Genomic DNA, 12,087 nt, shown 5'->3' with positions numbered 1-12,087 from the left:
CTGTGTTGGGGGAGGCTGGAAAGGGTGTATGGTCCTCGCAGGGAGCTACCAGAGTTTGTCAGAGAGGACCTGCGCAGAGTGTATGGCACCTATCCCAGGACGGGTTTGAGCATCACCTATCGAGGAGGGGAGTATGTTGTGAGAGGGAGCCCCTATATTGGAGAGCAGGAATACAAAGTGGAGAGGCGAGTGATTCGACAAGAAAAGAGCGCAGACGGGGATAATGTGAGAGGAGTGGTGAAGAGGAAGAAGAGGGAAAAGAAGAGGTGATGACCATCCTATTTGAAAATACCAGCTCAGATCTCACATGGCAATGACTTTATATTTGGTTATAAAAAATAGCGTGGAGAACAAAGGGCAGGCAAGGCGCTCAGGGGGCGAAAATGTAACCAAAAAAGGACAAGGAAGTCGCCAATAATTCCAAACTACATTTATTTGGGTACCAAACACACCCAGTATTTAAAAAGCACAAAATATAAGGCTGTGAAAGGCTACATGGACAGTGAGTACATCCTGTCAGTTTCAATAATTTAGTTATGGATTATGAGTATAAAAATTACAGTTACAGTTTCAGACCTGTTTGTTGTTGACGTTGAATAGCATCAGTATTGCTCATACTGTCCAATTACTTTATTGTTATATCTAAATGACTTACAATTCTCACTACATCTACTTTCTCTGTCTTTACTGCATCATATCACATTGTTTGATCTGGGTTGCTCTTTTATGAGTTTGATCATGTTCGGATTATGGTTGAGTAACTGTTACCGCAAAAAGAAGTGCTTTAAAATAAATCGTACTGGTGTACCGAGATGATATTAAAGTAAATCTGTAGTTGATTCTTCCTCTCTTAAAAGGCCCGTAACAGCATGCTATGTTTTAGGTTTTTATGCTTTACCAGTCAGAGTCATGAAGTCTATTGGATTCCCAATAATGTTGTTTTATTTAAAAATGATTTAATTGTCTCTTTACTGGTATCATGTTCACTGTCATATCTAACCATAATGTTTATAGATCATCCAGCTAACTGCCATCTTTATGGCTGCAAATTTTATGGAACTAGATCTGAGATAAGATCTGAATATTTGTGGTGTGCATGAGTGGGTTGAGAGTGTGGAATGCTATTTCTGTAGTTCTCTTATTTCTGTAAATCCTTTGTACTCGCTCTTCCCTGTTTCTTGTGAACTATATAACATACATTTACATATATATGTTAAAAACCAAGCATAATCCTTCAATGCCTGAGACCATTGGTAAATAAAATGTTACGAGACTTAATAAATGAAAGGGAAAATTTATTTGCTTTACCTTCATTAACAATATATACGCAATATACATCAACAGTTTACTTCAAGTTACTCTGATCAGCAGTTATGTATTTCATTTATTCACAGTAACATCACATGCAATTTGACTTTACTGCCTTATTCATGATTTGAAGATAGGTGATATTATACATGGCAGCAAATACATGACATGGCGGCACAAATCTGCGTCACAGACAAGATATTTTTCTGGAGGTACGATTTCCATCCTCTGTTGCTGACAAACTAGTACCATGCCAAAAGAACTGAGCCCATAGATGATACCTGAAGTAGCCACCATCTATGGAATTCAGTTCTCATAGTAGAGCACTTCTCACACTTTGGTCTTCATGAATCGCTTTTTCTTTTGACAGTGCCTTGCCCATCAAAATCCTACATGACTCTTTGACGGTAATGATAGTACTTCGATCGCACCCATTTCAACTCAGCTAATAAATTGGCCATACATGTATGAATGAGATAAAATCAAAATATATAGCAATATATATATATATATATATGTATAAAAAGACAATTTAAACCACCAGAATTAAGAGCAAATGCAGTTAGGAGATATGTCGAACAGCGCCTTGAGTTTCACCCACTCATGACCTTCCCTATTCTAGGGAAAGGCAGGGAGATGATGACTTGATAAGGTCAGCTCTAACTTCCTTAAGACATGGCGGGAGATTGAGCAAGAGGGCATTACAGTGGCATTGGATAAAGCTGATCTTAAACATCGATCAGTAATAGTCCAAGGAATCGGGATCATATTTCAATAATTCAGAACATACTTTTTTTTTTTTTATCATTTGGCAATAGATTGTGAGGCATTTTATGTTAATTCAACATTTTGAATCAAAGTGAAAAACAAACCTCCCAAATGGAATTAAAATCAAACTGTGGCGAGATTAAAATCCAGTTCTGTGGTGAGAGAGAGCTTCGCTGAAGGTCGTCTGAGGAATCCAACCATCCTCTCAACTTAAGAATTCCTGGAAATGCTTCACCACCACTGAAATGAAAGTCAGTCCTCTGAGCTGATGCAAGCCTTGAATCATGGTGATACTGCTCTGGACAAGGCACGAAATGACTCATCAGTTACAGAGAAAGAACTTTGTATAGGACAGCATGATTACTGACGTACAGTCGATTGATGCATCTTTGAACCTTCCAAAGCGGGCAAAGTTTTCCATTAACTATTTGGGCTGTATTACAGGATCTCTTCCTCCATCTCAAAGCAACCCACTCGAGGACTGGAGTCAATATTGACAGTGAGAGTACATTGAGATGATTCTTCTTTATCTCAGTCACGGTAGTTTATTCATTATGTGAGTACATTCTTTTAGGATACACGCAACACAGCACAATGACTTCTGTGAGGAAGGCCACACCTGAGCGTGTTCAGGAAACTCCTATCTTCCCGGCAGTTGGACTGGGAAACAACCGGTTCTACGGCCTATTACAATACAAGAAATCCCCCATGAAGGCATTCACCCGGTCTTAAGGCCTACAGACTCATTTTAACACCCCTCAAAGGCAGATCAGATAGATTAACACAGCATGACAGCAGAGACAACAGATCTGCCAGTTCTCAGAATAATTTGGTTGGTTTACTTTCTTTAACATTCCATTCCACTTCTTTAAAAGCAGGGTTTGTCATTTAAAGGCTGTAGCCTACTTTTAAAGGCAGTTACACAGATTTGACAAGTAATAAAAAAGGTACCCAGTGCCCTAAAATCAAACAGTCAAACAGTTTGATATATTTGTTACCTAAATACTTACCCCAATCATTCACTGACGAGTTAACTCTTCGGGTCGTGGATATATCAGAAATACATTTCCTCATAAAGGCTTCCCAAGACTGCGCTCTTCAAAATTCTAACTTAAAAAACACATCGGTACTCCCATCTCAACAAAAGATGTCTTAGTGTTGCATCAGCAGTAAGGCTGTCCAAACTGAATGCACACAAGCCATTGTATTTCTCTCCCCAGTTCACCTGCATGGTCTGCTCGCTCTCCCATGTCCTCCAAGTCCCAAGGAAGGATACAGCATACTGCCTGACATTCAGAACCTTAAATACCACCACCTTTCACATCACACATCAGCCTCCCTCCCTCTCTATCTGTTTTTCATGCACTCCCTCCGTACGGTAAGCCTGACAGTCACTTCCCAGTAAGAAGGAAGCAGTGGGAGTGAACACACGCCCCCTCACAGTGAATCAACACATAATAGTTTCTGAGGAAAACCATCTGACCGGCCCTGCCCCCTGTTCCCATAAAGAAACCAGGGGAAAGGCTGCGTCTACTGGAGGAACCAGGAATTCCCCCACAGGCCACGAACAGCTGTCGAGAGGAGAGGCGATGACGAAGCGGACACGCTGAAGTATGACGGGTAGACATATGCAAACAGAAACCTTGTGTGGTATTTGTATGTGTGTGTGTGAGAGACAGTGTTAAAACACTACAACATATTTACATAACAGGGAAATGGAAATTCTATCCACACACTGTGGGCGTTGTAATGCACAGTCATGTTTGAGCTGGTGACACAATATGTTCCAAGAAAAATATTTGACCTATGCTCAATAGTATTTGTCAGTATGCAAATTCTATTACTTGCGTCAGAGGCATATTTAGGATAAGGTCTATTCATGTGACTCTTTGTGTGGCTGTTTTCATTTATTCAGGTAAGTGTTTAATAGGGGTGTATTCAATAATACAGCCTCCCTAAAAAATAACTTTGTTTGCTCTATGGTCATGTTCAAACAGGACAGTGATGTGATACTGAATGTGTGTTAAATCAGAGGAACATGACATGCCTAGACCAGGAAGGTAAGACCGGTTTCCTTAATAAACCAGCAGACCCTATTATTCAAACAATGACATTGTTTGTCATTGTTTGGTGAACCTGTGTAAACTTTTTAAATTTCCTCATCATATTCTTTACCCAGTCACTCAGGTATGAGAAACTAGTCTGGACTGGTACTGGACTGGATATACACTTCCCCCAGAAAAAGTCCAGCCAGCTTAATTCTCATTGATTTCCGTGATCTGGACAAAAAGGGGATTCCACATCGAGTTGGTCACCTCCCAAAAGAATCTAGTTCCCCTCTTACATTTGGAGGATGTGCATCAGCATAAATTTCCAAAATGTCTACATGCATGATAGCATGTCAGGCCATTCTTGTTTTGCAGTGTATGAAGCACATAGAGTACGCAGTGAATGTTTACCTGTTTGTTTGTTCAAAAAAACAGAGAAGAATTGAAGGTAAAATCCCACAAGACCGAGAGGATCCATTATTAGAAAGAGAGGTACAGAGACCCCATAGAGTCCCACCATTGATGTGCAGTGACTCTAGAATCCACTTTCAAACTACATCCTTGGGCTGGTGGGATAAGTTGCAATTGACATTTTGCGCCGGACTTCAGAAACAAGCCGGGCTTTCATGCTGCTGTTTGAACACTGGGGAAATCACTTGCAAAGGTCACTGAGCCCATTTCCTTTCTTTCCTCCCCATGCATCTAAAGACCTGTAACAGCCCCTTTCAACTGCACTTCAGTTACTGGCAGACATATTCAAATGTCTATATAGGAAGTGAGAGATGGTGTAGGTAACCAAAGAGCAAATGGAAGATGAGACAGCATCTTTTATTCCAGAACCTCCTTCTTTTACCACTGTTGTGGTAATACAGCTTTCATATAGCAGACTAAAAGGCCATCATAACAAATTCAGTATTAATTCATTTGGCTCCAGTAAATCTAGTGGGTTTGTGCATGTGTAGTACTTTGTGTTTTACAGCTATTTTAATTAATTGCTGTAGTGATTACACCTTGCCTTTTAACACAGAATACACAGTCCATGACAGTCCTTGTCTGTATTCACTACACTGCTGCACTTTTAAAAAAAACTTCCACTTTTCGCCCACCTGGCATACATCAAGTGACGGAAGTACCCTAAATGTGAAAACACACTGAATGAAGGCACATGCTATATATGTAGGACTGCTTCACTAATTCAAGAGGCATTTACCATTTTGAAGCGCAGGCCTACTACATGTCTCTGAAGTCCTTCCTCCACATCCCACAGATGATCCACAGAAAAAATACCCCTCTGCTCCACAAACTTCTCAAACAGGTGTAGTCCACCTCCTACCCCAAAGTAGTGGGATTTGGTGGCCAGGTAGACCAGTCCGTCTGGCGCCAGCAGTCTGTGGAGGGTGTCATGCAGCGCAGGGTAGTATGCTGTGTTGTAGATGGTCTCTGAGGTGAATATAATGTCATATTTGGGCGATGGGTCTTCTTTCAATGCCAAAGCAAGGAACGCGGTCCAGTCGCCAGAGAAGAAACGACACCTGGTCATTAATGAGTGCTGGGATGGATCTAAGGCTCTTTTCTTAGGTGGAGGGTCTCCATCCCTTGCCTCCTGTTTCTCCTCATCTTTCACTTTCTTCTTGCAATCATCCTCCTTCTGTGTCTTTCCCTTGCCCTTTCCTTCTTCATCATCTTCACTCTCCACATCCTCCTCTTGGCAGTTCAGCAGTACGTTTGGCAGTGTGAGCTGCTCAATAACTGTAGTGTTATAATCTTGGAAGTGGACCTGCCTGGCTCCTCTCTTCATAGCCAGTATTCCCAGCAGTCCCGCCCCACAGCCCAAGTCCAAAACCCTCTTCCCCCCAAACATCTCTCCGTCTTTCTCAATCAGCTCCAGAAGGTCATAAGTGCACTCCCACACCTTCAGCCCACCCTCATACACGCCAGAGATGAGATCAGACCTCTGACCAGCGGTGCGAGAAAGAATATTCTCCCCATCCTCCCTCTCTAAGGCCGTCTTCTCAAACACTGTCTCGTTTAGGAAGTGGAGAGGAGGAAGAGCACCCACGGTAACCGTTTCAGGGACAGCATCCACAAGGAGGAGATGCGTGTCCGATGGTGGTAGATGCTCTTTGGCCTCTTTTACTGGCTCTGCTGGTTTGGTGTTGTCCTCTGTCTGACAAATACAAACAACATGCATGGTTAGGGTACAAATGCGAGGGCTCAGATATATATGTGTCTGTGTGTGCAACTGTACAACCAAGGCAATCAGCTAGGTAGTATTTGCTTAAAGTGGACAATATCCAAATAATGCATCATGACTTGAGGGACACGTGGTAGTGTATATTCTAACTTAGCAACAATAAGCTTGGTTGTTATGTAGCTAGAGGTAACTAGCTGCAGCCTACAAAATGTCAGGTTTTAATTATCTTCGGTCTAACCCATAGACTGTAGGTCTACCCTTACTTAGCTAGGGGTAAGTAACAGTAACTTCTTATTAGTTAGCTACTCACAGGTTTAGCTGCATAGTCTGGCTTTCCATTTTGCAATTCACTCCCATCCACGTCGCCTGGACTTGCTGTTTGTGCATGCACATCGAAGTTAAAACTAAATGACATGACTGACAAAACTTGAACTACAGCTACGAATGCTAATAGCTATCTATTCACTGTCGGCTCCACATGTGAGAGGCGAGTACTCGCGTGCGTGAGGCAAGCGGGGGAAGAACTACAAAACCCAAAATTCTGCAAACCAAAGCAACCGACCAACAGCTTGTTTCATGTCGCCTGTTTAAATAAAACATCAGCCACCGAGCTATTTAAACAAGCCTAAATGTGGGGGTTATGCTATAATTTGGCAGATTTTTCCACAAAAACGAAACAGTCAGTAGAAACGTCTGAAATATGTACTTCCTGACTCAGATTACCGTGATGCCTTTCGCCACCGGCGCCTGCGCATCAACTGCAGCTCAGGATTCAGGAATCAGGACTGTCAAAAGCTATTTTATGCAGCTCTTCTTCGCTAGTATGCCGCAATAATCTTTATTTTCTCCTCGTTTTGACAATGACTACGTTAGGCGTGGGTTTCACAATCTGCCTGCTGTCGTAGAAAAGTGAGTATTCCCTACAGAAATCTGAAATGTATTTTATTTACTGTGAGGCGCAGCGCACAGCGTCAGTTATTTGAATGGGAAAATATGATGCCTAAACAATAGAGATTTGGGAGCCGTTAAGCTTCTGTGAGACTGCTTCGAGCAATATCTACAAAATATTTTCAATTGTTCATGGGTTTTATAAGGCGACTATCATAATTGCTTATAAATGGTTTTTCTATAACGTTGCTTGATGCAGTGGTGAATACCATTGAAGTCAACTTCATGACAGCCCCTATAGACTGTCCTCACCTAAGGTGGCTCTAAATCAGACTCCACCCTGTCTCATTCAACACACTGGAATGCAGAATAGCAAGACTGTCTGTTATGTTGTGTGTTGTTAGGCATTTGCTTTATGTTTTAAAACGTGTGTGAGCCAGCTTAATAGTTTTGTCATCTCTACGCACGTGTTATTAGTTCTCTTTACATTTAGAGTCATTTATCACCTTCAAGCCTATAATTTTTAACTGCACATCATAAACGTTGAAAAGTTTGAGTTGGCACAGGCTTATGTGATGATGGTAGCAATATAAACAACTGTATGGTCAAACCCAAACTCCCAAATTGCACAGTTGTAAATTTAATATATTGTTAACAAGTTATTGGTTGAGATTATTCTGTATTTACTTATTGCTGAAGACGGATGGATGGACGGAGGTAGTTCATATAATCATTGCTTAATATTTGGCAACATAGATCTACATCTTGTTAAGAAGCATGTCTGTAAACTTGCCTGCACTCCCACCTGGCACTTTATGCCCAGTAAGTATTATCTTGTTATTTTCCTTGTAGGTGTGTGCATCTCTCAGACGCAGGATGCGGTGGTGGCCCAGCTGCGTGCTCCACTTGCTGCGCTGCCTGCGGTTGCGGGTGTGCACCAGGAGAGGACGGAGCAGGCTGCCGGGGTGGCTGAGGGAGATATGGGCCTACATGAGACTGTTGGTCCAGTCGCTTTACTTTAACTCCCTCACCAACTCAGATGTAGTCTTCGACTCAGTCTTCGAACCAGTGTTCTGGACGGTGGATCACATCACTCGCTGGTTTGGGATGGTAAGTGTGTGTCTGTGTGCTCATACTGTAGAAGTTGCAGGATGTCTGTTTTTCCCTGTGAAGAAACCTCTCTCTGTCTGTGCCCCGTCTTTGTCTGTTAGGTGTTTGTGTGTCTGGTGGTGATACTGACCAGCTCCATCCTGCTGATAGCCTATTTGGTTCTACTGCCTCTGGTCCTCAACACCTACACCCCGGTGTGGATTGCTTGGCACCTTTGCTACGGACACTGGAACCTCGTCATGATCGCCTTTCATTACTACAAAGCCACCAAGACCTCCCCTGGATACCCCCCTACAGTAAGACCTGAACTCCGTAGTTCAGCAGTACCACACATAGCCTGTAGCTTTGCCAATCTGGGCCTAAGTTAAACTTTGAATTGTGTCTTTTGATCGTATATCTTTCTTTCAGGTAAAAAATGACATTCCGTTCGTATCTGTCTGCAAAAAATGCATAATTCCTAAACCAGCCAGAACACACCACTGTGGAATCTGTAACAGGTAAGTCAGTGTCATCTTTTCTGTTCCCTGTAATTGACGTTTTAGCAGTGGTTTTCGGACAGCCTCGACAGTATGTTTATACAGATATTGGACTGAATATTTTCTTTTTACTTTGCAGGTGCATTCTGAAAATGGACCATCACTGTCGTATCCTTTGTGCTAAAAAACATTTGCAATTGATTCCAAATGATTGTTTTTCATGCAATATTAAAAAAAAATACATAATGTGACTTTATGGAGAGATGTGAAGGTGTTCGGAAAACGCTCCTTAATTTCAACATCTCAGCCTGGTTGAATAACTGCGTGGGCCATTTCAACCACCGCTACTTCTTCTCCTTCTGCCTCTTCATGACCATGGGCTGTGTCTACTGTAGCGTCAGCGGCAGGAACCTCTTCCTAGACGCATACAATGCTCTTGAGGTGAGACACTTGTACTCTGTACGTGAGCTTGGTGTTGGTCCTTGTATGGCTTGTTAGGGTTTGTCTGTTGCTTTTTTTTCTACCTCTGCTGTCTTTCTCTCTGGGATGTAACTGTTGCCTAACTGATACTGCTCTGTTTCTGTCTTTAACACCGCGGTTTGTGTATCTGGGTTGCTCCATTAGCGCTTTAAGCATTTGGATATGGAAAAGCCAGGGGTACCGGTGACAGGGATGGGACTTCTCATAGGGATTCTCCCCCCTGGCCAGGTACACTTTCACAGGCACACACTCAAGGAACACATGATTAAGTTGGTCTGTTTTTTTTAGCTGGTAGTTGTGTAATGGTTGTTCTTTCTATTCTTGTCAAGACCAATTATCAGACACCCCCGCCTCCCTACACCTTTAAGGATCGGATGATTCATAAGAGCATCATCTACATGTGGGTGCTTACCAGGTAAAATATGTCAGTGTTTCGCAAGTAATTTTGCTGACCGGATCTTGTTGCCACTTGCCATGCACCGCACCTTGGCATCTAATACTGTCTTTTATTAACTTTCCAGCTGATAAAATCAAATGTGGTTGGTCTTTTCAGCACAGTGGGAGTGGCCTTGGGAGGTCTGACCATCTGGCATGCAGTTCTCATATCCAGAGGGGAGACCAGTATAGAACGACACATTAACGGCAAAGAAACAAAACGCTTGGCAAAACGGGGAAGGGTGAGCATGTTCACACTGATGTGAATTAACAGATTGTGAAAACATGAAAGTCAGGTGAAACATAACAGTGATTTTTGACAAAGTTTTTTTCTTTCGCTCCTCCACCAGGTATACAGAAACCCTTTCAATTATGGCAGAATGAATAACTGGAAGGTCTTCTTTGGTGTGGAGAAGAGAAGGTGAGTTTCTCTTCTTTGTTCATAGAGATATTCTGTTGATGAACATCCTCTACATTTAATGCTGCACCCCCCCCGCTCCTGTATAAGTCCTCATGATTATAGATTTTTTTGTTAACTTCTGTCTCGCTTTTTCTGTTGTCTGCAGTCACTGGGTGACACGTGTTCTCCTTCCCTCTGGACATGCCCCACATGGTGATGGTCTGACGTGGGGCATCTTTCCAGTTAAAAAGGACATGATGCCTGTATGACCCCTTGCCCCACAGACTCCTGTTTGGCATAGCCTGCTTCCAGCAGCCTTTGCTCTGCCCAGCCCACTGTGGTCGGCTACGAGGGTCTTTGTATGGTGGTAGAAACGGCTCCATACAAGTGAAGAAATGGCATTATGTCGACCTCCAATACCTCAACAACATGCTGTGGAGTAGCCAGCTGTGTCGTGGTTTGACGATCTGGAATATTAAGCAACGCGAAGGTGTGTCATGGTTAGCTTGTTCTCCACTGGATTTTTCCTGGGCTAGTCTTACAGCAGGTCTTACATGACTCAGAGCATTGTGCTGATGATGGGTTAAACGATTTTTTTAAACCACATATACTGACTGACATATCATCGGACTGATGTGACTGTAAAATAATGATCAAATGATCAGTGACTACAATAGGATTTTTTGAATTGGACTGAATGAATCATGGCTCACTGCTTGTTCTCCTGTGCTGAAAATTTATCAAAGCCAAAGAAACAACACAGCTAAGGTTTGGGCCAGAATGGTTCCTCACAGATCTTTGTGCATTGCAGCCATTCCATGCAGAAAACATTGTCTCTCCAGCCCTAAATTACCACGTTGACTTCAAACATCCAAGAAAAACAGCAGTACCATGAGCATTCACTGTTTATCTGTATTTTGTACTTGTTAAGTTAACATATCTTCATAAATTGCTTTATTTAAATCATTTTACTTTGTGAGTTTCCAGTTATTGCAAAAGAGACACACCACACACAGTATTTAGTCACATTTTGGTAAACAAACCTCAACAGTTTTAAAAGGATAATACTCACTCTGGTATCTAAGGATATGGGCATGCCCACCTATGGAACTGTCTCCTATTTGTAGTTGTTGTTTCCCAGGATCATTTTATAATGCCAGACAGACAAACTCCAGCTCTGCTCTTATGTCATAGTGTTGCTTAGGCAAACGGACACAGAGACAGGCTATCAGTAGTAGAGGATTAACTGGGATGCGCGCCCAATTTGATCTGCAGATTCATGCAAATGTATGAAGGCCTAGAGAAATTAACAGACACAGTCAGTGGTGGAGAGGCATGGACTGAGAAATGAGCAAGAAGATGAAGAATATGAAGAGTTTAATTCCAAATGAGATATTCACCACTTGAACAAAATCTTGCTGGCATGTTACTAAAGTGCTGTCGGTAGTAGAAGTTATACCTCATTTTTGCTCACAACATAGTTACATTTTGGAATTTCTTCCAAAAACGTATATATAAGGTTTTGCAAATAAACCCTTTGATGAGCAGAAAATAAGCAATGAGTGGTGGTATTGGCAGTTAAAGGGGGAATAAAAAAGAAAACAGATTAGAAGATGATGAGAGCAGCGAGGGATTAGGGGATGATAACAGATTCTACTGCCTGTTCCATTCATCCAGCCACTCCTCACCCCACCCCCACCACTCTGGCTCTGAAGCACGCACAGTACACACACACCTGTCAATATTCAATCTTCCAGCAGAGGTCAGAGTTAAACAAGTTATGTCTGGTCAGAAGCTGCCCGTTGAAAGGACAGGGACAGACTACAGTTTCATCAAACAGACAAACAGTAGAATCCTGTGGTATTGTTAGTGATTTTCACACCAAGCCAGTTTAATAGGGGATTATCAGACATAATGATAAATACACAAAATCAATATTCCAATATTGGTATGCTTATAAATGGGTACTCCTTTGATTCA

The 12,087-nt window shown here is 42.2% G+C and overlaps 2 protein-coding genes across 5 annotated transcripts; one reads left to right on the top strand and one right to left on the bottom strand.

Annotated features, from left to right (window-relative positions):
* The first annotated feature begins 3,944 nt into the window (after positions 1–3,944).
* zdhhc16a (zDHHC palmitoyltransferase 16a) lies at positions 3,945–11,074 on the top strand. 4 transcript variants are annotated; one of them, XM_078288730.1, is made up of 11 exons: positions 3,945–3,991; positions 8,059–8,316; positions 8,418–8,612; positions 8,725–8,813; positions 8,932–8,960; positions 9,100–9,233; positions 9,417–9,500; positions 9,602–9,687; positions 9,826–9,949; positions 10,058–10,128; positions 10,274–11,074. In XM_078288730.1, the coding sequence occupies exons 2-11, from the start codon at positions 8,083–8,085 to the stop codon at positions 10,374–10,376; spliced, it is 1,149 nt and encodes a 382-aa protein (XP_078144856.1). In that variant the 5' UTR covers positions 3,945–3,991; positions 8,059–8,082; the 3' UTR covers positions 10,377–11,074. The 4 variants fall into 4 exon arrangements, with proteins under 4 accessions (XP_078144856.1, XP_071769439.1, XP_071769448.1 ...); XM_071913338.2 differs by lacking the exon at positions 3,945–3,991 and adding an exon at positions 7,094–7,227; XM_078288731.1 differs by lacking the exon at positions 3,945–3,991 and adding an exon at positions 7,875–7,923.
* mettl18 (methyltransferase 18, RPL3 N3-histidine) lies at positions 4,530–6,990 on the bottom strand. The gene is made up of 2 exons (XM_071913572.2): positions 6,629–6,990; positions 4,530–6,291 (listed from the first exon to the last, which is right to left on the bottom strand). Exons 1-2 carry the CDS (start codon positions 6,731–6,733, stop codon positions 5,320–5,322), a joined length of 1,077 nt encoding a protein of 358 aa, XP_071769673.2. The 5' UTR covers positions 6,734–6,990; the 3' UTR covers positions 4,530–5,319.
* Positions 11,075–12,087: the final 1,013 nt, after the last annotated feature.

Source organism: Centroberyx gerrardi, chromosome 15 (genome assembly GCF_048128805.1).
Source record: "Centroberyx gerrardi isolate f3 chromosome 15, fCenGer3.hap1.cur.20231027, whole genome shotgun sequence".
NCBI lineage: Eukaryota > Metazoa > Chordata > Actinopteri > Beryciformes > Berycidae > Centroberyx > Centroberyx gerrardi.
Note: the sequence above shows the minus strand (reverse complement) of the source record. Positions and strands in the feature narration are given on the sequence as shown.

Excerpts from the sequence above, each read along its gene's own strand:
- zdhhc16a (XM_078288730.1), top strand. The coding sequence starts at position 8,083 with ATGCGGTGGTGGCCCAGCTGCGTGCTCCACTTGCTGCGCTGCCTGCGG. Across the intron at positions 8,961-9,099 it reads GAAAATGGACCATCACTGTC|CCTGGTTGAATAACTGCGTG; the intron begins GTATCCTTTGTG and ends TCAACATCTCAG. Across the intron at positions 9,234-9,416 it reads ACGCATACAATGCTCTTGAG|CGCTTTAAGCATTTGGATAT; the intron begins GTGAGACACTTG and ends TTGCTCCATTAG.
- mettl18 (XM_071913572.2), bottom strand. The coding sequence starts at position 6,733 with ATGTCATTTAGTTTTAACTTCGATGTGCATGCACAAACAGCAAGTCCA. Across the intron at positions 6,292-6,628 it reads CAGACTATGCAGCTAAACCT|ACAGAGGACAACACCAAACC; the intron begins GTGAGTAGCTAA and ends TGTATTTGTCAG.